The sequence below is a fragment of the Adiantum capillus-veneris genome, chromosome 1 (assembly GCF_014529385.1).
Source record: "Adiantum capillus-veneris isolate H3 chromosome 1, ASM1452938v2, whole genome shotgun sequence".
Taxonomy (NCBI): Eukaryota; Viridiplantae; Streptophyta; class Polypodiopsida; order Polypodiales; family Pteridaceae; genus Adiantum; species Adiantum capillus-veneris.
This window is the reverse complement of record NC_140931.1, coordinates 140,225,064-140,250,323: the sequence shown is the minus strand read 5'-3', so window position 1 is coordinate 140,250,323 and position 25,260 is coordinate 140,225,064. Positions and strand designations below refer to the sequence as shown.

The following is a 25,260-nucleotide window of genomic DNA, read 5'->3' as shown; positions in this document are numbered from 1 at the left end:
CAGCTCTAGACAATATAGAAAGATGCTAGTTCTACTAATTTTTGAATGCAAACCCCCCATGTACAAAATATCACTCATGCTACTAGGAATAATTTGGTATTAAGGTCCATGTTTCAATGTAGCCTAGCTTGGACAAGTGGTGGATCTTTGTTTCTCTCTATGTTTCAATAGAATAAGCTTGGACAAGTGGTGAACCTTGGAACAAAACCCCCATGTAAAGCATGTCATGGGTATTACAAGTGGTGAGAAAAAATACCATTCAAGGTATAACCTTATAGGCTGGACAAGTGGTGGACCTTAACACCCAATTCCTCCCAATATAATGACATAGAGTGGAAAAGTGGTGAATCGTGAGACCAAACCTACTAGGGATAATAGGTTGGACAAGTGGTTGACCTTGAATGTAAATCCCCCATGTACAAATATCATGGGTTTTGCGTATTTCAATGGAGCCTAGCATCTTGGAGACATGGTGGAACTTACTTCTCTCCGTGTTTTAATGGAGCCTATCTAGGAGAAATGGTGGAGGTTCCTTCTCTCCATGTTTCAATGGAGCCTAGCTTGGACAAGTCGTGGACCTTTGTTTCTCTCTATGTTTGAATATGGTTAGCTTGGACAAGTGGTGGATATTGGAATGAAACTCCCATGTAAAACATATCATGGGCATTTCAAGTGGCGAGAAAGGATACCATTTAAGATATGACCTTATAGGTTGGACAAGTGGTGGACCTTAACACATTGTTCTTCTTAATATAATGACATAGAGTGTACAAGTGGTGAATCTTGAAACCAAACCACTCATGCTACTAGGGATAATATGTTAAACAAGTGGTGGGCCTTGAAATAAAACCCCCTAGAGTGTTTCAATGGAGCCTAGCTTGGAAACATGGTAAATCTTGCTTCTCTCCATTGCTTCTCTCCATGTTTCAATGGAGCCTATCTTGGATAAATGGTGGAGCATCATTCTCTCCATGTTTCAATGGAGCTTAGCTTGGACAAGTGGTGGACCTTTGTTTCTCTCTATGTTTGAATAGAGTTATCTTGGAAAAGTGGTGGAACTTGGAACAAAACCCCCATGTAAAACATATCATGGGCATTACAAGTGGTGAGAAAAAATACCATTCAATATATAACCTTATAGGTTGGACAAGTGGTGGACCTTAACACCCAATTATTCTTAATATAATGACATAGAGTGGACAATTGGTGAACTTGGGTCCAAACCTACTAGGGAAAATAGGTTGGACAAGTGGTGGACCTTGAATGTAAACCCCCCATGTACAAAATATCACTCATGCTACTAGGAATAATTTGGTATTAAGGTCCATGTTTCAATGGAGCCTAGCTTGGAAAAGTGGTGGACCTTTGTTTCTCTCTATGTTTCAATAGAGTTAGCTTGAACAAGTGGTGGACCTTGGAAAAAACCCCCATGTAAATCATGTCATGGGTATTACAAGTGGTGAGAAAAAATACCATTCAAGCTATAACATTATAGGTTGGACAAGTGGTGGACCTTAACACCCAATTCCTCTTAATATAATGACATAGAGTGGACAAGTGGTGGACCTTGAATGTAAACCCCCCATGTACAAAATATCATGGGTATTGGGTATTTCAATGGAGCCTAGAATCTTGGAGACATGGTGGAGCTTACTTCTCTCCATGTTTCAATGGAGCCTATCTAGGAGAAACGGTGGAGGTTCCTTCTCTCCATGTTTCAATGAGCCTAGCTTGGACAAGTGGTTGACCTTTCTTTCTCTATATGTTTTAATAGAGTTAGCTTGGACAAGTGGTGGACCTTGGAATGAAACCCCCATGTAAAACATATAATGGGCATTTCAAGTGGTGAGAAAGGATACCATTTAAGATATAACTTTATAGGTTGGACAAGTGGTGGACCTTAACACATAGTTCTTCTTAATATAATGACATAGAGTGTATAAGTGGTGAATCTTGAAACCAAACCACTCATGCTACTAGGGATAATAGGTTGGACAAGTGGTGGACCTTGAATGTAAACCCCTCATGTACAAAAATTATGGGTTTAGGGTATTTCAATGGAGCCTAGCTTGGAGACATGGTGGAGATTTCTTCTCTCAATGTTTCAATGGAACCTGTCTTGGAGAAATGGTGGAGCATTCTTCTCTCCATGTTTTAATGGAGCCTATCTTGGACAAGTGGTGGACCTTTGCTTCTCTCTATGTTTCAATAGAGTTAGCTTGGACAAGTGGTGGATCTTGGAACAAAACCCCTTTGTAAAACATAGCATGGACATTACAAGTGATGAGAAAAAATATCATTCAAGATATAACCATATAGGTTGGAAAAGTGGTGATGGACCTTGACAAGTGGTAAAGGATACCATTTAAGATATAACCTTATAGGTTGGACAAGTGGTGGACCTTAACACCCAGTTCTTCTTAATATAATGACATAGAGTGAATAAGTGGTGAATCTTAAGACCAAACCACTCATGCTACTAGGTATAATAGGTTAGACAAGTGGTAGACCTTGAATGTAAACACCCCATGTACAAAATATCATGGTTTTAGGGTGTTTCAATGGAGCCTAGCATCTTGGAGACATGGTAGATCTTGATTCTCTCCATGTTTGAATGGCACCTATCTTGGAAAAATGATGGAGGTTACTTCTCTCCATGTTTCAACGAAGCCTAGCTTTGACAAGTGGTGAAACTTTGCTTCTCTCTATGTTTGAATAGAGTTAGCTTGGACAAGTGGTGGACCTTTGCTTCTCTCTATGTTTGAATAGAGTTAGCTTGGACAAGTGATGGGTTTAGGGTGTTTCAATGGAGTCTAGCATATTGGAGACATGGTGGATCTTGCTTCTCTCCATGTTTCAAGTGGTGGACCTTCAATTATTTTCCCATACCTAGTTTAGACAACCCATACACTTTGCAACTCTAAAGGTTGGACGAGTGGTGGAGCTTTGTTTATTTCCATGTTTTAATGGATCCTAGCTTGGACAAGTGGTGGACCTTGGAAAAAAGCCCCCCCTGTACAACATAGCTGAGCGTTTTCATGTTTTAATGGAAGAGAGCTTCGACAAATGGTGGATCTTGCTTATCTCCATGTGAATTTTAGAACTAGCTTGGACAAGTGGTGGAGCTTTGCTTTTCTACTCTTCATAATACAATGATGTATAGGTTGGTTACATGGTGAATCTTAAGGCCAAACCTCCCATCTTACTAGAGATGATAGGTTGGACAAGTGGTCAACCTTCTATCATTACCTTAGGGTAGACAATGTAAAACTCATGTCTATTGTTGTGTTTGCATTAAGTGTTCTTGTTCTTTAATTTCAGAATCATTACAGAAAAATGGATTGGCTATATGCTGGCATAAATTGAAGAAAGCTATTGAATTACCCATCCAACCTCCTCCAAGACCTTGTCCAAGGAATCAACCACCTCCTTATCACCTATCACTTGCTTTCAAGGACATCAAAAGAGTACTTATCTTGGATCTAGAGGGGTTACTTCTCAAGACAATTGAAATGAAACATGGAGATTCTATGCCAGCTTGGGCTCAACACATGCGACTTGTGGAACATAAAGATGAAGTTTATCATGTGGTGCGACCAGACGCACAAAGTTTTTGGGTTTTTTGTGCTGAATACTTTGAGCTATGGATATGGAGTTGCTATAACTTAACAAGGGTGCAACGCATCACACAAAAATGTTTTCCTGAGCAGTATACCAAGTTCAAGGTGTTTATGAGTAACAAAAATTGCCGAAATCCAAATATCATGTTAGGATTTACAAGGGTTTATCACAAAAATTTGAGTGATATTTGGAAGATATTTGAGGATTTGGATGCAAACAATACCTTAATTTTTTATGACACTCCATATAGGGTAATGTGGAACATGCTAGGGATATATTTTATATTTCCAAAGATGTGGAGGCAAACTTCCGAGCAACTTCAAAACTTCTTGCAAAGAACCATAATTCCATGGTTGGTAGGATGGTTGTATGCAAGAGATAAGAAAGTCTATACATACAACAGAATTGTAAATCAGTACAGTGATTCTAAGACAACTTATGTCCTTGGTGTGTACTTGTCAACAGGAAAGCATTGAATAAATATGGCCATAAGATGCTTTCTTTATTCTAGTGTGTATCTTTCAACATTTGTATGATTTGATATAGTCTTAAAAAAAAAAAAAACAAAGGTGTGTCAATTTTATGAACACTTCAATGGAGTGCACCCTACTCTAAGGGGAATTCAATGTACTATTGGAGTGCATCCTATTGTAAGAGGACTCTGATGTATTGCTAGAGTGCACCCAAATTTTTGGGGACTCATTTTTTATTTGATTGGGGCCTATGTTGGATCATATAGTAAAAGAAATTCATTTTTTGTCAATTCATATCGAGGTTGCATTTATTTGTAACTAGGAGAGAATTGATGTTTGATGTCAAAATAAAACTTGTAAGTGTGGATCAGAGAATTCATGGACTTTAAATATGTGAGAGGGATCTTTTTCTTGGGCACGAATGTTTGCTTCAAGAAGTTTATCATTACATCCTTTATGTGAAAGAGTTTTAGAACCTAAAAGACTTTGAAAAGAAAACTATGGAATCTAAGTGCATGTATTCTTGAATGGCTTGAAAGTTGATGTATACATGCATGTCGCCTTGATGAAGGTTTAGATCTAACCAGATGCAAAGCTAGAATTCTTGGACGTTACCTTTGTCAATTTGGTATGAAATAACATATTTAACTTTCTTTTCTTATGGGTGGAAAATATATTATTATGTGCATTTGGAACCTAATTGCTTGACCTTCAAACCAAGATTCCTACGTTATTTTTTCATATACTTTTTTGTAATGGATTAAGATTGTGGATACAAGGTCCACCACTTGTTCAAGCTAGATCTAAGAAATTATATATACTGAGTCTTCAAACTAGTAAACCAAGGGAAGAGAGAAGCAGGGTCCATCACTTGTCCAAGCTCATCTCTAGACAACATAGAGAGATGCTAGCTCTACTAATTGTCTAATATAGTCATGGAGAAATGATAGAAGGTTGATCCACTTGTCCATCTCTAGTAAAATGGGAGGTTTGGCCTTAAAATTCATCATGTAACCAGCCTATACTTCATTGTATTATGAAGAGTAGAAAAGCAAAGCTCCGCCACTTGTCTAAGGTAGTTCCAAAATCAACATGGAGAGAAGCAAGCTTCACCATTTGTCCAAGATAGGTTCCATTAAAACATGGAAAACCTCATATATGTTGTACATGGAAGCTTTTTTCCAAGGTCCACCACTTGTCCAAGCTAGGATCCATTAAAACATGGATAGAAACAAGGCTCCACCACTCGTCCAACCTTTAGATCTGCAAAGTGTACCGGTTGTCTAAACTAGGCATGGGAAAATAATAGAAGGTCCACCACTTATCCAATATATTATCTCTAATAGCATGGGAGGTTTGGTCTCAAGATTTAGGAATTGGCTAACCTGTATTTCATTGTATTATGATGAATTTGGTTTTAAGGTCAACTACTTATCCAAGCTATAAGTTTATATCTTGAATGGTATTCCTTCCCATCACTTAGAAAACCAATGATATGTTGTACATGGGGGGGTTTGTTACAAGGTCCACCACTTGTCCAAGCTAGTTTCATTGAAACGTGGATGAAGGCAAGCTCCACCATTTGTTAAAGCTAGACTCCATTGAAATCTAGAAAATCCATGCTATGTTGTACATGGGGTTTTTGTTTTAAGTTCCAACACTTGTCCAAGCTAAGCTCCATTGAAACATGGAGAGGAGAAACACTCCACCACTTGTCAAAGCTAGGAAACATTGATAGTAGTTGGTTTAGTTTGAAGATCCACCATGTATCTAAGCTAACTCTATTGAAACATAGAGAGAAGCAAAGGTCCACCAATTGTCCAAGCTAGGCTCCATTGAAACATGGACAGAAGCAAGCTCCACCATTTCTTCAAGATAGGCTCCATTGAAACATGGAGAGAATCAAAGGTCCACCATTTCTCCAAGCTAGGCTTCAATTGTCCAACCTATAAGGTTATATCTTAAATGGTTATCTTTCTAATCACTTGGAATACCCATGATATGTTTTACATGGGGGTTTTGTTCCAAGGTCACCACTTGTCCAAGCTAACTCTATTGAAACATAGAGAGAAGCAAAGGTACACCACTTGTCCATGCTAGTCTCCATTGAAACAAGGAGAGAAGCAAGCTCCATCATTTCTCCAAGATATGCTAGCCTGGATAAGTGCACCTTGAAACCAACCTTCCTATGAGGCAATAGAGCACATGCTACATATTTTATGTATGCCCCATGTCTCAAATTAAGAAGTTCTAGATTAGAAGTGGACCTTGCTTGAATGTCACATGCAATAAAGTAAGGAAAAATAGCCAAGTGGATTGTATTCCTCAATGGATCCTTGCTTTCACAAGTTGTGAACCTTGAGTCACTTTTACATTAACTTGGACAAGTGGTGGAACTAGAAACCAAGCTCTCCATGTTGAGAAAAGTTGTAGATAGGACAGTAGAACATAGACAACGATAATGGATGCAATATACTCGTCTCCTAATAATCCAATTGATTGAAACCATGGTATTTTAGTTGTTTTCATTGTGTATTGTATGTGTATAAAGTGGAATGAGACCTTAAGAAAACTCAAAATTTTTACAAAATCTCTATATTTTGTACATGATATATTGAAAGTTGTCCAAACTGGGAATTGGGATTTTCCCACTTCACCTAATATGGTATTTGCACATCTTGGAGCAAGGAGAGGCTCCTAAACACTTGACTACGGGAGAAAGGCAATGGTTATCTAGGAAGGCTACTAGATATTGCATGGTAAATGATAGTTTGTATTGCCTTGGTAAGGATGGTGTGTATTGCCTTGGTAAGGATGGTGTGCTTAGGAGAGTGCCTTTGAAAAGTGAAATTGAAGAGATTTTAAAAGCTTGTCACGATGATGTGTGTGGAGGCCACTTTGCATATGACATCACTAGTAGAAAAATTCTACAAGCTGGTTTTACTTGGCCGAGTATTCATCACGATGTCAAATATTGGTGTCAAACATGTGATAAATGTCAAAAAACAGGACCACGAAGGCTCATAGCAGAACCTCAAAATCTTATAAAGGTATATGGACCCTTTGAGAAGTGGGGAATTGATGCCATAGGGCCTCTACCACGCACTCAGTCAGGTAAAGAGTACATCATTATGGGAGTAGATTACATGACTAGATGGTTGGTGGGCTGAGGCTATGCCAACCAATAGAATTACTGCGAAGGATGTGATTCAGTTCATCTTTGACCACATTTTTTGCAGGTTTGGCACCCCTCTTGAAATACTACTGACGGAGGACCAGGGTTTAGAGCAGACTTGGTAAGTGAACTCATGCAGAAGCTAAATATTCAACATCAACACTCTACCCCCTACTATCCTCAATGCAATGGCTTGGTGGAAAAGGTAATTATTTGTAAAATTCTCACTAAACAGGTGCATGCCAGATGTAAAGATTGGGACAAACACCTTAATGGAGCTCTATGGGCCTATAGAACCTCCTTCAAAACTACACTAGGGTATACACCCTTTCACTTGGTTTATGGAAAGGAGACACTTTTGCCTATTGAAGTGAAGCTAACAAGCCTTCGGATATTGGGTAGCCAGGTAGGCTCTCAAAAGGAGAAAGTACATCAAAGAATAATGGATCTAGAGAGTCTACAATTGGATCGTGAAGAAGCCGTCAACCACTACTCTCAAGAAGCAAAGAAGCGTAGAGAAAAGTTCAATAAAAAGCTAGCATCTAAAGAAATAAAAAAGGGATCTCTAGTGGTTCGACATGACAATCGCTTCGACACTCGTAAGGATGGCAAGTTTCTTAATCGATGGGAGGGCCCGTTCTTAGTCACCAAGAAGTTCAAAAATGGTTCTTACAGACTTCAAGACATTGATGGTAAAGTGCACAAGACCAGGACAAATGGATGGCACCTGAAGCCCTGTCACATCAGAATGAGGTCAGCCCAAGATCAAAGGAAGTAGGCTAGAGGCACAAATACCTCTAGCTAGGTTTGGGAGGGCTATGATTTGGGCCAATCACAAATTAATTTTTTTGGTATTTTATTGGTTCTAGAGGTTTACAATAAAGAGAAGTTGAGAATAACCTCTCGCGAAAATTCAAAAAAATGACGATGGGAAATTTTTCTTGACTAGTTCACAGGTGGTGAAGAGTATAAATTTGTGGAAAAAGGGAAGAGAGAAATGTGTAAATGTGGAAAGAAGAGATATGATATGTTGTGAATCCATGCACCCATCATTAAAGGGCCATGAGAGGCTCATTTCATCATGGCTTTGGAACCACATGATGATTCAAGCAAATGGGACCCATGTGGAAGACTTGGTGAAGGGAGAAAACAGACACATGATTTTGCTGATTTTTTAAAAAATACTTCCACTTTGATCCATCGAAACTTGTCTTCATCAAAGTCGTAGCTCGTGAGCTGAAGATTCTAGCCATATTTTTAAAATATTTTTTGCAACTATGGTTTGGGAGATATGGTTGAAATGGTGGATGCCAGTTTTTTCCAATTGTGGTGGAGACCAACCCCTCTACCTTTACACACACACCCTTTCTTTTCCACATTGAGCACTTCCAAAAAAAATCAACCATTAGCCTCCTCATCCTCCCCTTCCTCATCCTCTCTCTCAAGCTCATAAAACATCAGAACTTCTTCTCCAAATCCCCTCTAAAATGATGCTTAATCGTGATGTAATTCATGAATCTCCATTCAACCCCTCTCCATTATTGATAGATATGCACTCATCTTATGAAGATTCTCTATATTTTTTAATAGGGGAGCTCTTGGACTCAAGCTATGGAGGTAGGAACGGAGACAACACAAGTGATGATGGAGCCAATTAAGTGTAAATCGGTCAACAAATCACATAGAGAGAGCTTCTTTATTGGTGGAAGGGTCCTAATCAAGTTTTATTTGTACAAATTGCACTTTGATCTTAATCTCCCCTCCTAATCAATCTCTTGCCTATATAAAGAGGCCCTCCCCTTTGTAATTTCAAGCCTCCCTCAGCCTCATTGAGTCTTTGTAACCATCTATCATGAGCTCATGAAGCTCCTTCACTCACTCTATTCCATGTACACCCTAGAGTGAAATTGTTTTCTTGTTGATCTGTTAATTGAGAGTGATCTTATATGTGTGGGTGTGAGTGTGTTGGCTGATTTAGCATTGTGAGCAAGTGATCCATGTGTTATTTGGGATGGGAGTGTTTGAAGGTTGTCTATCTCTTGTGCACACAAAGAGCCTAGTGCCTCATAATAGTAAAAGCTCTCTCTCCCCTTTCCCTCTTTCTCTTAGGCTCCCTCTCTTTGTCTAAATATTCCCATAAGTTATCACATAAGGAAGCGCCCTACAACATATCATACTCTCTCTCCAAGAATTGGTGAGCATCTCTCTCTCTCTCTCTCTCTCTCTCTCTCTCTCTCTCTCTCTCTCTCTCTCTCTTTGTTACATAGCGGTCCTAGTCCACGCTCTCAAGACTAGGTGCTGTCCTCATTTCATTCTCTTTGTGGTGCAACGGAGTTTGTTTTGGTGTAGAGGCCTCCATACCAATTTCCTTCGTCAGTGTTTACGGTTGCCCACCATACATGTGCTCGTCCTGTCCCCATGGTTGTTTGTGTTTCCTCCTACCCAGCATACAAGTGCTTGTCCTCTCCCCATGGTTGTCTGTGTTTCCTCGTAGCCACCATACAAGTGCTTGTCCTCTGCCCCATCCAAGCACTTGCTTCATCCTCCTCTTTGCCCATCTCTGTTTTGTACATTGCCTTCTTTGTCTTTTGAGTGATACCTAGGGAGGCTTCTCTCGGTAACAATATTGTGGGGGCTAAGTCAACATGCTAAGGGCACATAAAACGGATAACAAGACATACACATGGAAGGCATGGCTCTTGCAACACTGCAGTGGGGTGGCAAGGTTAGATAGAAAATGATGGGTAACCAAGGGCCTTGTTGGATGTGTAGCAGCTAGGCAACAGGGGCCAGCCACTAGAAAAAGAAAAACTATAGTACTTTTAATGTTACATCGACAAGAGATGGCAACAGCTTTTGTGGGTGATAAGTCCTGAGAAATGATAAAGGCGCCATGAAATCTATAGATTTAGAGATGAATGGAAAGAAGATGGGAGACGATGGAGAGGAGATATTGGTTGTACACTTGTTGATTATAATATTCAAAAGGAGTTGTGAAGTTGTTAGAGGAAGACATCGTGTTTGTAGAAGATCATCTTCCTTACAAAGGATAAGTCATCATAACTTCAAGAGAGGAGCATTGCAAAGGAGAAGCCACCATATCCTCAAGAGAGGAGCAGGGGTAATGTGTACAAGATCGGGGTGATATGTGTGAGTGGTGAAGGGAGAATTTGTGTTTGTGAATAAAGTGTCGTGAGCTAATAGTCGTGAATGACATTGAAGGATATGGTGTGGGTCAAGTTCTTGTATTGCGTGCATTTGGAGGGGAGGATAGGCACAGCGATGTAAAATTAGTGTGAGATTTGAAGTGTGGTAGGAGAGCACAAGATGTGTGTGTGTGTGTGTGTGTGTGTGTGTGTGTGTGTGTGTGTGTGTGTAAATTGCCAATATGTTTAAACACCTAGCCTTAAAATTGAGCACAAATATCAAGGGATGACAAATCCATTAGTGCCCCATGGCTCAAAGCGTATACTTTGAGTGCATCTGTGCATGTAGGTGAGGAGATAAAGTATGTGTATGACTAAAAAGACAGTGGGGTGGGAGGATCAACTGTGACATGATTGTTATTCATTGCAAAAAACATGACAAACTATTGAAAAATTAGAGCAACGAACTGGAATGAAATAGAATGTCGACAATATTAAAAGAGAAAAAATCCTACTTGAAGTATCAAAAATCCTAATACAGATGACAAATTTGAGCGTGTAAAGGCCTTCTGCCATAGTGTTGGTGGCATTTTCATTAAGTTTATTGATAGTATCATAGTAAAGATACGCAGCTTTCTCAGACGACAAGCGTGACAACTCTGCTTGCACATCATTCATGTACATTCTTGAGGTATCATCCAATAGTAGACTTTGTATCGACAGAGAGCAACAGAGAGAGCTGTAAATGCTATTGATTGAAAAGAAAAGAAGTATTTCTATAGTTGGGTCTTGTGCAAATAAAGGGAATTCCTTTATGTGCGAGAATGCAAGCCTTCGAGATGCTCGTCAAGGCAAGAGATAGACAAGCAAAGTTCGCATTGTTAAGTTTTGTCAAGCACGCACCATGCTCAAGATACTTTTTTTTTTCAAATGGCTTGCCTTTCCTAGCATCCCCAAGTCATTGCTAGGTTGAGTGTGAAGGTTTGACGACGATTGGCATACACAAGGTCGGAAGGGTTATCCTTGAACTCTAAATAAAATATCGTAGTTACCATTATGTTCAATTACGAAACGCATGTGGGAGCCTCTTAGTCAATCTTTGTATTCCGACTCTTATGGCCTAAGAAAGCTAAGTTCAAAGAGTATCACCTCAAGTGACTCAACAATTTTGATGATGTAAGATTCAATGATTGGTAACCTAGAAGTATAACCTCATAATCCACCATGTCTATTTGGCTTTCTAAAAGAAGCTTTAAGAGTGGAGATGGGTTGGACATACTGTTTTCATTGCCATGATAGAATCTCATCTTAAATGTTATTTTAAGTGTGATGATAGACTTATTTTAAATGTTTTCAATGTAATGAGGACTTATCTTAAATGTTTTCAATGTGATGAAGTTTTGGATAGCCAGTTCCTCTAATGTACAAAAGTGAATCTAAGATTGATTGTTTTTGTACAAACCATTGTCAATTATCTAACGCCAATCGTTTTTTGAAGGTTATGTTCTTTTGTGTATATGTATTAGTTTAATACAACACACACATGCACATCCTCTAGCATGTAGACTACATGATCTTGCATGCGTAATGTATGTTATCATCAAGACCAGCTTTAAATGTGCATACCACCAATTGACATGGCCGATAAATGAGGTACTTGAGCATTGGGCAAATGAACTTTAGAAAAAATGATGATTGTGGTCAATTGCATGGACTTATCATACATCCAAATATTGACATCATGAAGATAAACACATTCAGTAAGAGCCATAACAGAGCAAGCCTTTTGTGTGAGTCAATCATTTGTGCTGCAAAGTGAACATCATCTATCAAAAACAAATTGTAGTACACTCACCTCAATGTGCAGGAAAGGTTTGCCTCAGCTGTATCCTCTTTAAAATTTAAATCACCATTTGGTAAAGAGACATAACGGGTGAAAAATACAAGAAAACAGTTCAAAATTTTGGCATATTTGCAACCTTATATTTCTGCATCTTTACAATGAGGAATACTGACCGCAAAATTGGGGTGACAATTGTAAACAAGGTGAATTCTCATGTAGGCATTCTAAAACAATACAACAAGATGTAAAGGTACATGTGGCTTTTTACTGGAGGACCCATTCACTAACGACGAAACACTACACAAAACCATTTGTACATTCTAAAACACTAACAAAATGTAAAGGTAGTTGTGGCCTTAATGAAGGGACCCATTCACTAACTAAAATAAATGGACAAAACCATTTGTACACCCTCTCCCTTCTCCTCTAGGGCATTTTTAGCATGCCAAAACACCTATCCACAGCATACTGAAGTGAACCAATTTCCCTGGATATGTGCTCTCTCTCTCTCTCTCTCTCTCTCTCTCTCTCTCTCTCTCTCTCTAGCCCTACAGTTCTATGACTTTGAAATCCCCAGACTCATGACTCTCTTCCTTTCTTTTTATCGGCACAACCACAATTGAGATAACAACTGTTTTTGCAACTAGTAAAAAGCTCAAGCATCCACAGACTGCCGAAACGTCATGCTGACTCTGCGCGGATCTAGAAGATCATCATTCCGAATAGAATGTGTGAAATTATAGCGACTCTCTCCTGTAAGAACCTGAAGATAATGCAGATGAATTTGAGAGGTGATGCCATTCATAAATTGAGGAGTGCTAGCACTAAAAGTAAGAGAAAAAACTCAAACCTGAATGCACCTTCTGCGGAGAAGAACCTTGTACGACTCCCGTGGGCCCCGTTCTCTCTCATATGTCATTTTACAATCTCCACATAGACTGAGATTCACCACAATTGTTCCTGATAGCTGTCATGGCACACAAATTCTCCAGTAAGAAATGGGCCTGATCGATTTATACGGACATTTTTTGAACTATTGGCAGTACAATACAAGGAGTTATTGTCACAGTAAAAGCTGGGCAACGAGTTCAAGGGACATGTTCCGGTGAGTGCCAATGAGCAAAAGTCCACTTGGATCATTATTGGGAGGGATCTACAAATTGGCTGAATACTTGGTTGTACCATTAAAAGCAACAATAAGGCTTAGTCAAACTTATGCTCCAGAGTGTTATGGGCTCTGCTTGAAAAACAGATAGAAACACAACATGTGGGCTAATCTGGTGAAGGACCCCCCAAAATTAGCCCGTGATCTCCCTCTCCCCCTTACATATTTTCTGCCGGTCAAAATCAGCTCCCTGTCTTTCTCTAGCTCATTTTTACTAGCCAAAAAGTGGCCTGCTTTATTGATCATTGATCTCTATTCCCAACTTTTCAAACGCAATCTCACTCTCCCCTGCTCTCGCTGCTGTTCTACTTGCTGCATGTGCGCTGTCACAAAAGTGATGAAGTGGCAGGATGGTTGAATGCTGACATGGCACATGTACGGACAAAGCCATGATGTGGTAGTAGACTCTACGGACGTTGGCTGATGTCTGTATGGCGGCAGGCTGATGATGTGGCAGCACCAATTGCTGCTACCTTTATTGGCAGCATCGCAGATGCTTTTATGGAATTGCCATGGGGCCTGCTGGACGAACAAGTTGGTTTTATCAAATGAGTCATTTATAGCAGTTGCTTTGTTGGTTGCTCTTAGCTATCAGGTGCTATTTAAGTGAGGCCAACGACCCAGTTGCACGCAGATTCTGAGAGTCATATCCCTGAGCAAGAGATTAATTTGCTTGACAGCAATAAATTAAAGATATACCGCCAGGTACAGCACAGCAGGAGGTCACATGTCCAAATCAGCCCATTCCAGGCTTTGTTACAGGCTTGGACACCCCAAGCAAGAAATTAGGTAGCAACCCACGAATAGAAACTTCAAAACCACTGAGCTTTAATAGAGAGAAAGAAAGAGTCGAGATGGCACGGCGGACTTCCGCGCCCAGAAGCACTGGCCCCAAAGAATGGTGCCCCTTCCGGAATTTCTCTATTATTGATCACAACCCAACTCCCGAGGGTCCTCTGCTCTCAGACTCTACATCTAGATGCTCTGTAGAGTGAGGCCCCAGGGGCTCTTATAAATAGTACAAGGGATACCCAAAAGCATCGGGTTCAAAAGCACTGAACCCCAAAAGCATCTACTCCCAAAAGCTTTTACCAGAAATCCGTACAGCCTGCCACGTCAACATCCGTACGATCTGCCACGTCAACATGTCAGCGCGATTTACGGAAAATCCTCAGAGTTCAAGCTTTTGGTCTTTTTAGGGTTTCGGGCCCCACGGCCGGTGCTTCAAAGGTTCTTTCAGTTGGTTGGCTCGGTTTCTCTTGTCCACTCGGCCATTTCTCTTCCAATTGGGCATGCCATGTCATCACTTTGTGACACGCTTAGTTAGAGAAAGTGCCGACAAATGGCACAATTGCCACTGCTAAACAACACACACACACACCCCCCTATTAAAAGGTTGAATAGCCAGTTGTGGTGGATCTCTATGGTATATACTTTCTCTTTGTCTACACTCAAGAGAAGCTTTGTAGCTAATTTCCATTATTAATAGAATCAAGAAATACCACCAAGGGCCCCTATTGAGGAGCCAGTGCAATGTAGAAGGGGAACTCCTGTAACAGACTTGGACACTCCAAGTCAAGACTCTACCACAACAGCACCAAATAACCACTTCAAAACAGTTCACAGTTCACAATTTATTCGACACTCGCCCGGCAAAGTTCCGTGCCTAGAGATATTGGCCCCAAAGTCTGACGCCCCTTTCGGTACTTCTTTTTATATTAATCTATGTTCAAAGTACAAGAGTGCGGGTAGGTGCTCACACTCAGACTCTGCATCCAGATGCTCTGAGTTGTGAGAGGCCTGCTCACGTATTTAAAGAGTACAAGGGATGCCAAAAGCAGAGGCCCAAAAGCTGGTAAACTCAAAAGCCCTTTTAAAATAAAATAGGAGCTTTCCTTTTTCTCTCTCAAGCCATACTTGGCACAAAATAAAGCAAAGCTTTTTTTAAAAGTAAAGCTCTCTCTCTCTCTCTCTCTCTCTCTCTCTCTCTCTCTCTCTCTCTCTCTCTCTCTCATGCTGTTTTACGTAGCCAAAAGCAAGGCCCAAAACTGCCGCTGAACAGCCCGCAAAACGCGTTCGTACTGCTGCCATGTGACATCCCTGTCGTACACAACCAACCACGTCAGCTACTAGCTACTCCAGCAACCCGGTCATCATTTCAGCACTGCCAGAGAGTGTGTGTGTGTGTTTAGGGTTTGCCACGTCACCAATTTGTGACATACCCCCCTCTTGAAAGCATTGGAATCTCCCTCGATTACGCCTGCAAAACAGATAGAAGCCATAGACTGTCTTAGCAGACACTGACTCTTAGTACCTACGCACTAGGAACACACATCTAGCACATGTACCAATCGATAGTCAAATCAACAACATCACAGGACATCACATGACATTCAACATTCATTCGGATCTTAGACCATGATTTATCGGCAATGTAGTTAGCAATCGCATCTAGATCCACTCACGAGCTCATAATTGTCCGATTGACTAACCCCTATTGCAACCATGTCTATTGGAGATCATTCAGACCAAAATGCTGCACTTAAACAAGTCAAGAACAAGTCAATTTCATATTTTTCCGGAATTCCATTTCATAAAGTCATCCAGCAAAATACTGTCAGCTATCACTATCAACGAAGCTCAAAGAGACATCAATGACTCTAGTATTCAAAAATCGAGGCATCTGTTGACAAAGGAGCGGAGTAACTCCCCTCTTCTGCAAACCCATTGCACTAGATCTCCGGCCAAGCTGAATTCTGGGTTTCATTTGGAGTAGACTATGCTAAAGTTGCAAGGTAAAGATTCACATTCGGAGGAATATCTGCTAGGTCTTCCTCCTCCATTCGCTTCGCATCCAATGCGAAGTAGGCCTTGAATTTAACCAAGAACCATCAGTTTGCTTTACCTTCTTTCTTTCTTTTTGTGCCAATTTCTGTTTTGGAACGAATATCTGCTCGTTTTCGTCCTATTCGGGTTGTTCATCATCAAGAACATCGCCTTCAAAAGGCTTCAAGAGACTCACATAAAAAACATTGTGAATCCTCCAAGTATTCTGGCAGTTTCAGTCCAAAGGAGGTATCATTTATCTTTTCGAAAAATCTGGAAAGGTGCACACTACTCATGCTAAGCTTTCAAAGAAGCCGCTCCTTTCCCTTTTTTTTTTCTTTCTCGGGAGTGCCTTCCCATAATGTAAGAGCACCCAATCATTCTCCTTCGATTTCAAATCGCGACAATGGCAATCTGCTGTCTTTTTCTATCTTTCCTAAAATATTTGCAAAGCTTTCCGGACCAAGTCCCTTGTGAACTGGTCGGCTTCAAAGAAAAATCTTATCTTTCGTGCTAAGGGTGGAACCTTCGTAGCAAATACAAGAATCTCACATGGCACCTTCCCCATCAAAGAGTTAATCGTGTTTGTGTAGGCATATTCCACCAAAGGTAAACACCTTTCCCATGTAGTCTTCTAATCCAACGTAGGAGACGTCAACAAATCCAGTACTGATTGCCGGTCAGTCTACAGGTGGAACGATGACGAGAACTGCAACCACGTGCCTATCTTCTCCCAAATAGCCATCCAAAACAAACTCGTGAACCTAGGGTCCATGTCGGAGACAATTTCTCAGGCATGCCATGTAATCTGAAGACCTGGGCAATAAACAACCGTGCCCACACTGTGTTCTCGGGAGATGAAATCCATTGCAATACTTTCCCTGGGGCGGGTGGGTATGGGTAAAAGGCTGTAACAATCCCTGTGCTTTATGCCTGTCGAACTTGACCTTCTGGCATATCAAGCAACTGCGCACAATCTCATCCACATCCTTCTTGAGTCTCGGCCAAAAGAAGTATCTCGCTACCCCTTTCAAGGTGGTAGCAATGCATCTGTGACCCGTAAAAGGCGGACAGAGGCATTCAATTAGAACCTTTTCCCTCAACGGCTGTGTAACGCACAACATGGTTTTCTTCATCAAGTAGCCATCCCAAATGGAATAGTCCGCTACTATCTCCCCTTTCTGTATTCAACTGAATACATCTGCAAAATCTGTTCTATGGCGTACTGACCGACCATATCCTCGAAGTTCCTATGATGTATCGCGGAAATAGCCAGAACCAACGGCTTTCGAGACAAAGAATTTGCCACCAATTTCTTTTGTCCCTGCACATGGGCAATCCGGAAGTAAACCGTGACAAAATGTTTGCCCATCGAATCTGCTTTTTCCGATAGCTGCTTCCGTGACAATAAGTAGCGTAAACTCCCATCATCTGTGAAAATCGTAAAATCAGCTCCGAGTAGGTAATGTCGCCACTGAATAAGAGCATGGATAGCTACCAAAAGCTCTTTCTCACAAATCTGTGTTGTCAATTCCGGCCTTGAGAACAATTGGCTCTCGTAGGCAATGACATTGGCCTTCTTGCATTAAGACCGCATCCAGACTACGACCACAAGTATCACAATATACTTCAAACGACTTCTGCAAGCCCAGCAAAGCCAAAACTGGTCCCGTAGTCAATTTCTCTTTCAAAGTCTGAAAGGCAGTCACCTCTGTGGGTCCCCACGAGAAAGGGACTCCTTTCTGTGTCAAGATATGCAAAGGGGAAGCAACCTCTGCAAACTTTCGAATGAACCGCCAGTAGTACGAACACAATCCCAAGAAGCTTCGAACTTCCTGGACATTCTTCAAATCGGGCCAATCACGGATAGTCTCTATCTTGGCCGGATCCATCTGCACTCCTGTGCTGACGCAATGTGTCCCAAAAAAGTGTATCTCTGGTAGGAAAAAAATCACTTTTCTTTGCATTAATCACTAACTTGTGATCTCGTAATGCCTGAAAGACTTGAAGTAGATGATCTATATGTTCTGCCTCATCCTTGGAGAAAACAATGATGTCGTCAAAGAAAGTGCCAACAAATAGTCTATACTCTCAAAAAATCATGTCCATCATCCGGTTAAATGTCACAGGAGCATTGGTTAAGCCAAAAGGCATCACAAAAACTCAAATAATCCAAAAGTCGTCTGAAAGGCTGTCTTGTAGACGTCTTCCGATGCAATTCGGATTTGATGATATCCACCCTTCAAATCAATCCTGCTAAAACATGAGGATCCCTGTAATCTGTTGAGTATATCATCGATCCTAGGAATCGGGAATCTATTCTTGATGGTGATTTAGTTGAGAGCTCTATAATTGATGCACATTCTCCAAGATCCGTCTTTCTTCAAAACCAACAACACTGGAGAGCAATACGGTGAAGTACTAGGCTGGACAAGACCCTTTTCCAAGAGGTCTTTCACTTGGTTCATAATCTCTTCGTTCTGGGCTCGGCTCACACGGTAAGATGGCCGGTTTGGAGGTGTGCTTCCTAGTATCATATCAATAGTATGATCTTCAGGACGAGCGGGTGGTAACTCGCCTGACACACCTTTGAAAAGCAATTGGCATGAGTGTGGAGCAAATCTTGGCGTTCTTTTGTTCAGGTCAAAACATATTCGACCTTCATCAATCGTTCAGTTCTCTCCAAAAAAAAAAAAAAGAGAGTAAAGAAACTGAAGTTCATCAAGTACAATCTCTGAGCCCTTCAATTGTCAAAGTCGCATTCTCGGCTCGGTAGTCAACCACGACGTTGTTCTTATGGTACGAAGGGATTTCGAGTAGAACGTCACAACCTTCCAAGGCAATTACGTAAAACTCCGCGTGCCCTAAACACCTCTGTCATTGCAAACGAAAGTTTACCCATGCTCGGTGTAATGGCAACATCCCGTCTGGGTGCCACTTGAACTACCTCCAAATGTGGCCTCAGCCTGTAGGGCGTAATTCCAAATGGAGCCGCCAATTCAAGAAGTTGGCCTTGGCTCCTTCAAAAGAGCTTCTTGATCTTTCCCTTTGCCCGACAAAGTTTGCACTTTCATTCGTTTGATTCGGTTCAGGCCCCACACAATGTGGTATCACTTTTGCTTTTTAACTTTGTTCCGCGCGTCAAAAAGCTGAGCAATGCGTGCATGAACCACCTCTTCTAATTCTTGCTATGTGTACATCCTGGGAGTAGGAGGTTTCTTGGGTGGTTCTGCGATCTGTCATTACTGTACGTGCACCTCCTCGAAAGAGGTCTTGCTCATATATTTTTCATATTTTGGGTCCTTCGCAAAATTGAGCATCATCTCTGTTGCGTCGCCAATCAGTCGTTGACGCTTCAGCCGAAGTAGGCCGAGGGGGGCCGTACTCCTTGCATGAATCTTTGTTGTGATCCCTTCCCGCATCTCCGGAGGCAGAGGGAGTCGACTGATCTTTGCCTGAAGCCATAGGTGCCACGGGAAAAAAATTGGGATCGGATTTCCCGTAGAAGAGAATCGGTCGTGCTCTGATACCACTGTAACAAACTTGGACACTCCAAGTCAAGAATCTACCACGACAGCACCAAATAACCACTTCAAAACAGTTCAAAGTTCACAATTTATTCGACACTGGCCTGGCAGATTTCCGTGCCTAGAGATATTGGCCCCAAAGTCTGGCACCCCTTTCGGTACTTTTTATATTAATCTGTGTTCAAAGTACAAGAGTGCGGGCAGGTGCTCACACTCAAGACTCTGCGTCCAGATGCTCTGAGTTGTGAGACGCTTGCTCACGTATTTAAAGAGTACAAGGGATGCCAAAAGCAGAGCCCCAAAAGCTGGTAAACTCAAAAGCCCTTTTAAAATAAAACAAGAGCTTTCCTTTTTCTCTCTCAAGCCATACTTGGCACAAAATAAAGCAACGCTTTTTTTATAAGTAAAGCTCTCTCTCTCTCTCTCTCTCTCTCTCTCTCTCTCTCTCTCTCTCTCTCTCTCTCTCTCTCTCTCTCTCTCTCTCTCTCTCTCTCTCTCTCTCTCTCTCTCTCTCTCTCTCTCTCTCATGCTGTTTTGCGTAGCAAAAAGCAAGGCCCAAAACTGCCGCTGAAACAGCCGGCAAAACGCGTCGTAAATCGCAAACGTCCGTACTGCTGCCACGTGGCATCCCTGCCGTACACAGCCAGCCACGTCAACTACTCCAGCAGCCCGGTCATCATTTCAGCCCTGCCAGAGAGTGTGTGTGTGTGTGTGTGTGTGTTTTAGGGTTTGCCATGTCATCAGTTTGTGAAAACTCTGCCTCTTCATTTCTCCCCATCCCTCTCTATCTCGCACTCTCTCCATTTCTCTCTATTTTATGCTCTATCTCATGATCTCCATCACTACACATTATCAATGGACTGAATTCTTTGTCTCTATGTTGTGTGAGTCTATGTGTATCTCTATCATTACTTTGTGGGCTGAATAAACACTTTCTTCTTCATTATTGTGGGCTACAATTTACTGATTTGCCGTCCATTACTGCCTGGGCAATAGACCAGCCGATTACAATGGTATCAAAACAAAGTTGATTGCTCTTCTATGGGCAAGCAGCAAAATCCTGGAGATGTCAATAACAATGAGGTGGTGGAGTACGAGGAAGTGGGGGTTGAGGTTGAAGTGTCACAAGTTTTGGTGACATGGCACCCCTAGCGGGGGATAGGGCCATTAAAGACCCAACTTTGGGCAACCAGCCAAGACCACAAGAATTGCTGACGTGTCCATTGTACGGAACAACGCGTGTTGCAAAGATCCCTTCTAACGTGCATCGCTGCACAGACAGCCGCGCGTTTTGAGTCCCAAATGTGTACCTTGTTGAAGCAATATAAAGAAATACTGAAAGGGGAGCCTGGGTTTTGGGGCTAGTGCTCTCTAGGAGTGGAACGCCGCCACTCTCTCTCTCTCTCTCTCTCTCTCTCTCTCTCTCTCTCTCTCTCTCTCTCTCTCTCTCTCTCTCTCTCTCTCTCTCTCTCTCTCTCAATTCAAGCCATACTATCTCGACATTCAGAGTATAGATGAGGATAGAATCACGACCCATTATATCACCCTCTTGTACTAGGCACCCATTGTATCAATGATCACACTTATTCCACATAGTACCAGCTAGTAGCACTCCTAGTTTCATTTTTAGCATCTCTTTTTTAATACCCAATCATGGTATCAGATTCACCAATTTGTATCAGTTTGGTCTCATAGGCTCCCATACTCAGATCTTGTGTCAGTCTGGCAAGCTGTCTCCCATCTATATCTTGTCACATGTGGCATCATCTTTCCAGGGGCATGGTGAGTCTCTGAGAAGAATATAATGTTCCTCTCCCAAAAGCTATTCTCATAGGCGCCCACATCCAGCCTATAAGATCCTTTACAATTCCAGGCTACCATCTTCAATATGGTCCCATGGGTCTCACACCGCTCTACAATCACCACCCGACCATCTCTGTAGAAGGCAATCTTTCCCTTGTCCCTTGCTGCTGTAATCTCTGGCATCACGTCTCATGTGAATCAGCTATGAGAGGGTGAGATTATCACTGAGAAAAATACCTACCTTTCTTGAGGGTTGGCCTCTTCTTCAAGAACTCCTCCTCCAAGGAGGGGAAACGTAGTATGAGTGCCTTGTGCTTTGAGGACTCTTGTCACGTGCACATCTAACCCTATGTGCATGTGGACAAGCTATCTCAGGTCTAGGGTTCAGGTCAGCCTAGGAAGTGTTTTGGCAACTTGTGAGCCTGTGCGTAGGCCGTGCATGTCCAAACACTTAGATTAGTTGCATATCCTCTGATTGCACACAACATAATCATTAGCATGGCATTTAGTACCCATGATGAGCATTTTACACAGCATAGAACCCTTTTTCCCAAAATACACATTTTTCACTTATTTATTAATAAGTGACTTGTTGGAAAAGTAAGTAGGGCAACCTTGCTAGGGAATTATGAAAGAAACCCAATGGTCACTCAGTAGAAGCAGAAGAGATAGCAGGAGCTCAGGCTTGCGATGTTCTCTCCTCAGCAAGACGGCAAAAGACCTTGCGTTTTCAGCCAGCAAGACAACCAACGTTTTTGGATTCTACCAGATCCTTTAGCGTTTTCAGTTGCAGATCAGCCCAACGTTTTTCTCCACAGCAACAGAACCTCCCTAGCGTTTCCATCAGCAGCATATCAGCCTGGCGTTTTTTAGTAGCAGATCAAGCCTAGCGTTTTGCAGTTTCCGACGCTAGATCAGCCGGGAACAGCCAGCGTTTTCAGTTTTCAGCACTTAGCCATTGCAAATTTAGCCCCTAGTCTTGCAGATCTCACCTACCCGCAACAAACTCCTCGCCGTGCCGTCGAGTCAGCCAACGTTTACAATTTCAGCCCACTGTTTTCAGATTTCAGCATCTGCGTTTTCAGTGCATCGTCGTCGAGTCGTCGTCATTGCCATCCTCGTCGACACAATGTAAGTATTCAGCAGAAAGTCAGCGTTTTGCAGATTTCAGCATTTCAGCCCTAGCGTTTTCAGTTTTCAGCCCGTCCTCATCGTCGTCATCATTGTCATCAACATCGTCGGCAAGTCCATTGCATCTAGACCATTGTACCAGATTTGTGCACCGGACGGGCAATGCTCAAATACTTTTCTATGACACTTCAAAGGAGATGCTTAGAGAGCTAGATGTAGGAGATTTGGGGCTTGATAGACATTCACAGGACAAAAGAGCAGACAGAGTATGGGAGACATCTCACGGAGATGGCGACTACACATGGTCTGGAGATGCCTACATCATTTTCCTAGAACGGCCGGTTTCACATGCTTTCCAAACAGGAAGGGGCCAGCAAAAGACTATGTGATGGCACAGCTGAGCTTCAGCCCCTGCAATCAAGATTTCACAATATGACCTAGACCAATGGGTGTAGCAGTGGATCATGCTCTCTTGACACTTTCCGTCTCCTTTCAGTACAGTACAACCCAGGTGTCAAGAGAGAGGACACATACCCGCTATATGTTTACACCAGAGACTGATTTTGTTTATACAGAGGAGATCTATGGTCGTCTATGTACAGCAACGAGGCCACGACTCTCAATGGAGGAGATCACCAAATTGAGACATTGCATAATGTAGCTGCAGAGGCATACCCACATAATCAGCCTGATCGGAGACGCCGTTCTGGGACCATGCCTCGGGACAGTTGTTATGACGAGGAGTGTAGAGAGAGGCGAGCACAGCTTCAGAGGGATCTTCTCCTAGGGGTCATCAATCACAGATAGTCTCCGATAACCTTTAGGCCCCTTGTGCGACGGAACTGTCACAGAAGAAGCCAATATTCCAAGCTCAGATGGAGCGAGACTTATACCAGTTGTTCTTGAGTAGAGACTCAGGAGAGGCATGGCGTTTCTTTAATGAGCACTCCCCTCCCCCTGCAATATCCTTACATATGGTCCTTGGACAGACACCCCTACTAGACCCTCTTGAGCCATGCCCATCTACGAGTACCTCCTTTACCACTGAGATGGTAAAGACAGCCATTGACAGGATGAGGACCAAGAGGGCATATGATCATGATGGTCTAGTACCAGAGCATTTTATACATGCTAGAGATATGCTGGCAGAGGTTCTTGCAGTTCTATTCAATCGTGTCATGTGTGAGTGTCAGGTGCAGCAGAAGTGTTTAAGGGTTTTGCTCGGATCTAGTACTCCGCACAAACACAAGAATTAATTTACTTCAGTTGAAAGAGAAACTGAAACTGAAGACAATGAACGAGAGAGACGCGGGAAGAGAGAGAGAGAGAGAGAGAGAGAGAGAGAGAGAGAGAGAGAGAGAGAGAGAGAGAGAGACAAGGCATGTCCGGTCCAACCACCCTCAAGAGCCCCCTTGCTCTGTTGCCAGAGCAAGTACTTTCTTTATTGCTTGCACAAATGCTGGAATGCTGAGATGCTAATGGGTACTTGATGCTGGGTACTGCTGAGGCTAAGGACTGGATACCGCAGTGGATGCTTGGTACTTGAGAGGCTAAGTGCTAGTACTCCTGGGTATTGAAGGTGCTGCTGGAGATGCTTGGTGCTCCCACGATGACGACGACGACGACGACGACGGGGCTGTGGCTGATCTGCTATCGCTCGGGACGGCGATGGGCTGAAAACTGAAAACTGAAAATGCCGAGGGTACTGCGACGACGACGATGACCACGAGGCTGTGGGCTGATCTGCTATCGCCGAAGACGGCGATGGCTGAAAACACCGAGGCTGATGGCTGAAAAACGCAAGATTTGCTGGTGCTTCTTGAGAGGCTCTGCTACTGTTCCTCTCCCTTCTACTGGTGCCCAAAGGTCACTTTATAGGTCTTTTAGCCATTCGCCCTATCTACTTTTAATAAATAATGTCAAAGTCACTTATTAATATACGACTTAAGTGACTATTCATATGCCTATATGCTTAAGTGACTTAACTGTACAAGTGAGGGTATGCAACTATGACCGGCCTAGACATGCACGTCTTGCTAGAGGCTCACAAGGGTGCCAGGCTAAGTCCTAAGCTAAGACTGATGCTAGACTGTAGCAGTAGCATGTCCACGTAGCACAATTGCAGTGCGCACGTGACAGTGAGGGTCTACCTGAGACTTGGAGACTGTCTACTATTGTGCCTATCCGCAAGGCAGGTGATACTACCGAACTATTATGATTCGACACACATTGGCATGATTGTATGCATCTATCCTTGAGCAGCAATTGAGCAGATGGGCAGAGAGTGAGGGTGTACGGGCAAGGGGACAGGCCGGTTTAGGAGAGGCTACTCCACTCTTGATCATATTCTGACACTCGGAGCCATCATTGAGGAGGGTAGGGCACATGGGAGACGGATTTATTGTAGCTTTGTGGATTTCCGCAACGCATTTGACATGGTGCCCATAGTCAGATTGATGCGCAGACTACAAGAAATGGGAGTGCCCATTGAGTTGAATTGGGGAATCATGGCTCTATACTAATCAGTGGTGGGACATATATGCACTCCAG

General features: G+C 42.3%; 1 protein-coding gene across 1 annotated transcript in view; it reads right to left on the bottom strand.

Moving 5' to 3' along the window:
• Nucleotides 1-12,756: 12,756 nt before the first annotated feature.
• The window catches only part of LOC147465687 (uncharacterized), a 50,348-nt gene continuing 37,844 nt past the window's right edge, over nucleotides 12,757-25,260 (bottom strand). Inside the window, exons 6-7 of the mRNA XM_086521406.1 lie at nucleotides 13,109-13,225; nucleotides 12,757-13,021 (exon numbers count right to left, since the gene is read on the bottom strand). Coding sequence (XP_086377532.1) covers nucleotides 12,914-13,021; nucleotides 13,109-13,225 — 225 coding nt within the window. The 3' untranslated portion in view covers nucleotides 12,757-12,913. The remainder of the gene's footprint in view (nucleotides 13,022-13,108; nucleotides 13,226-25,260) is intronic.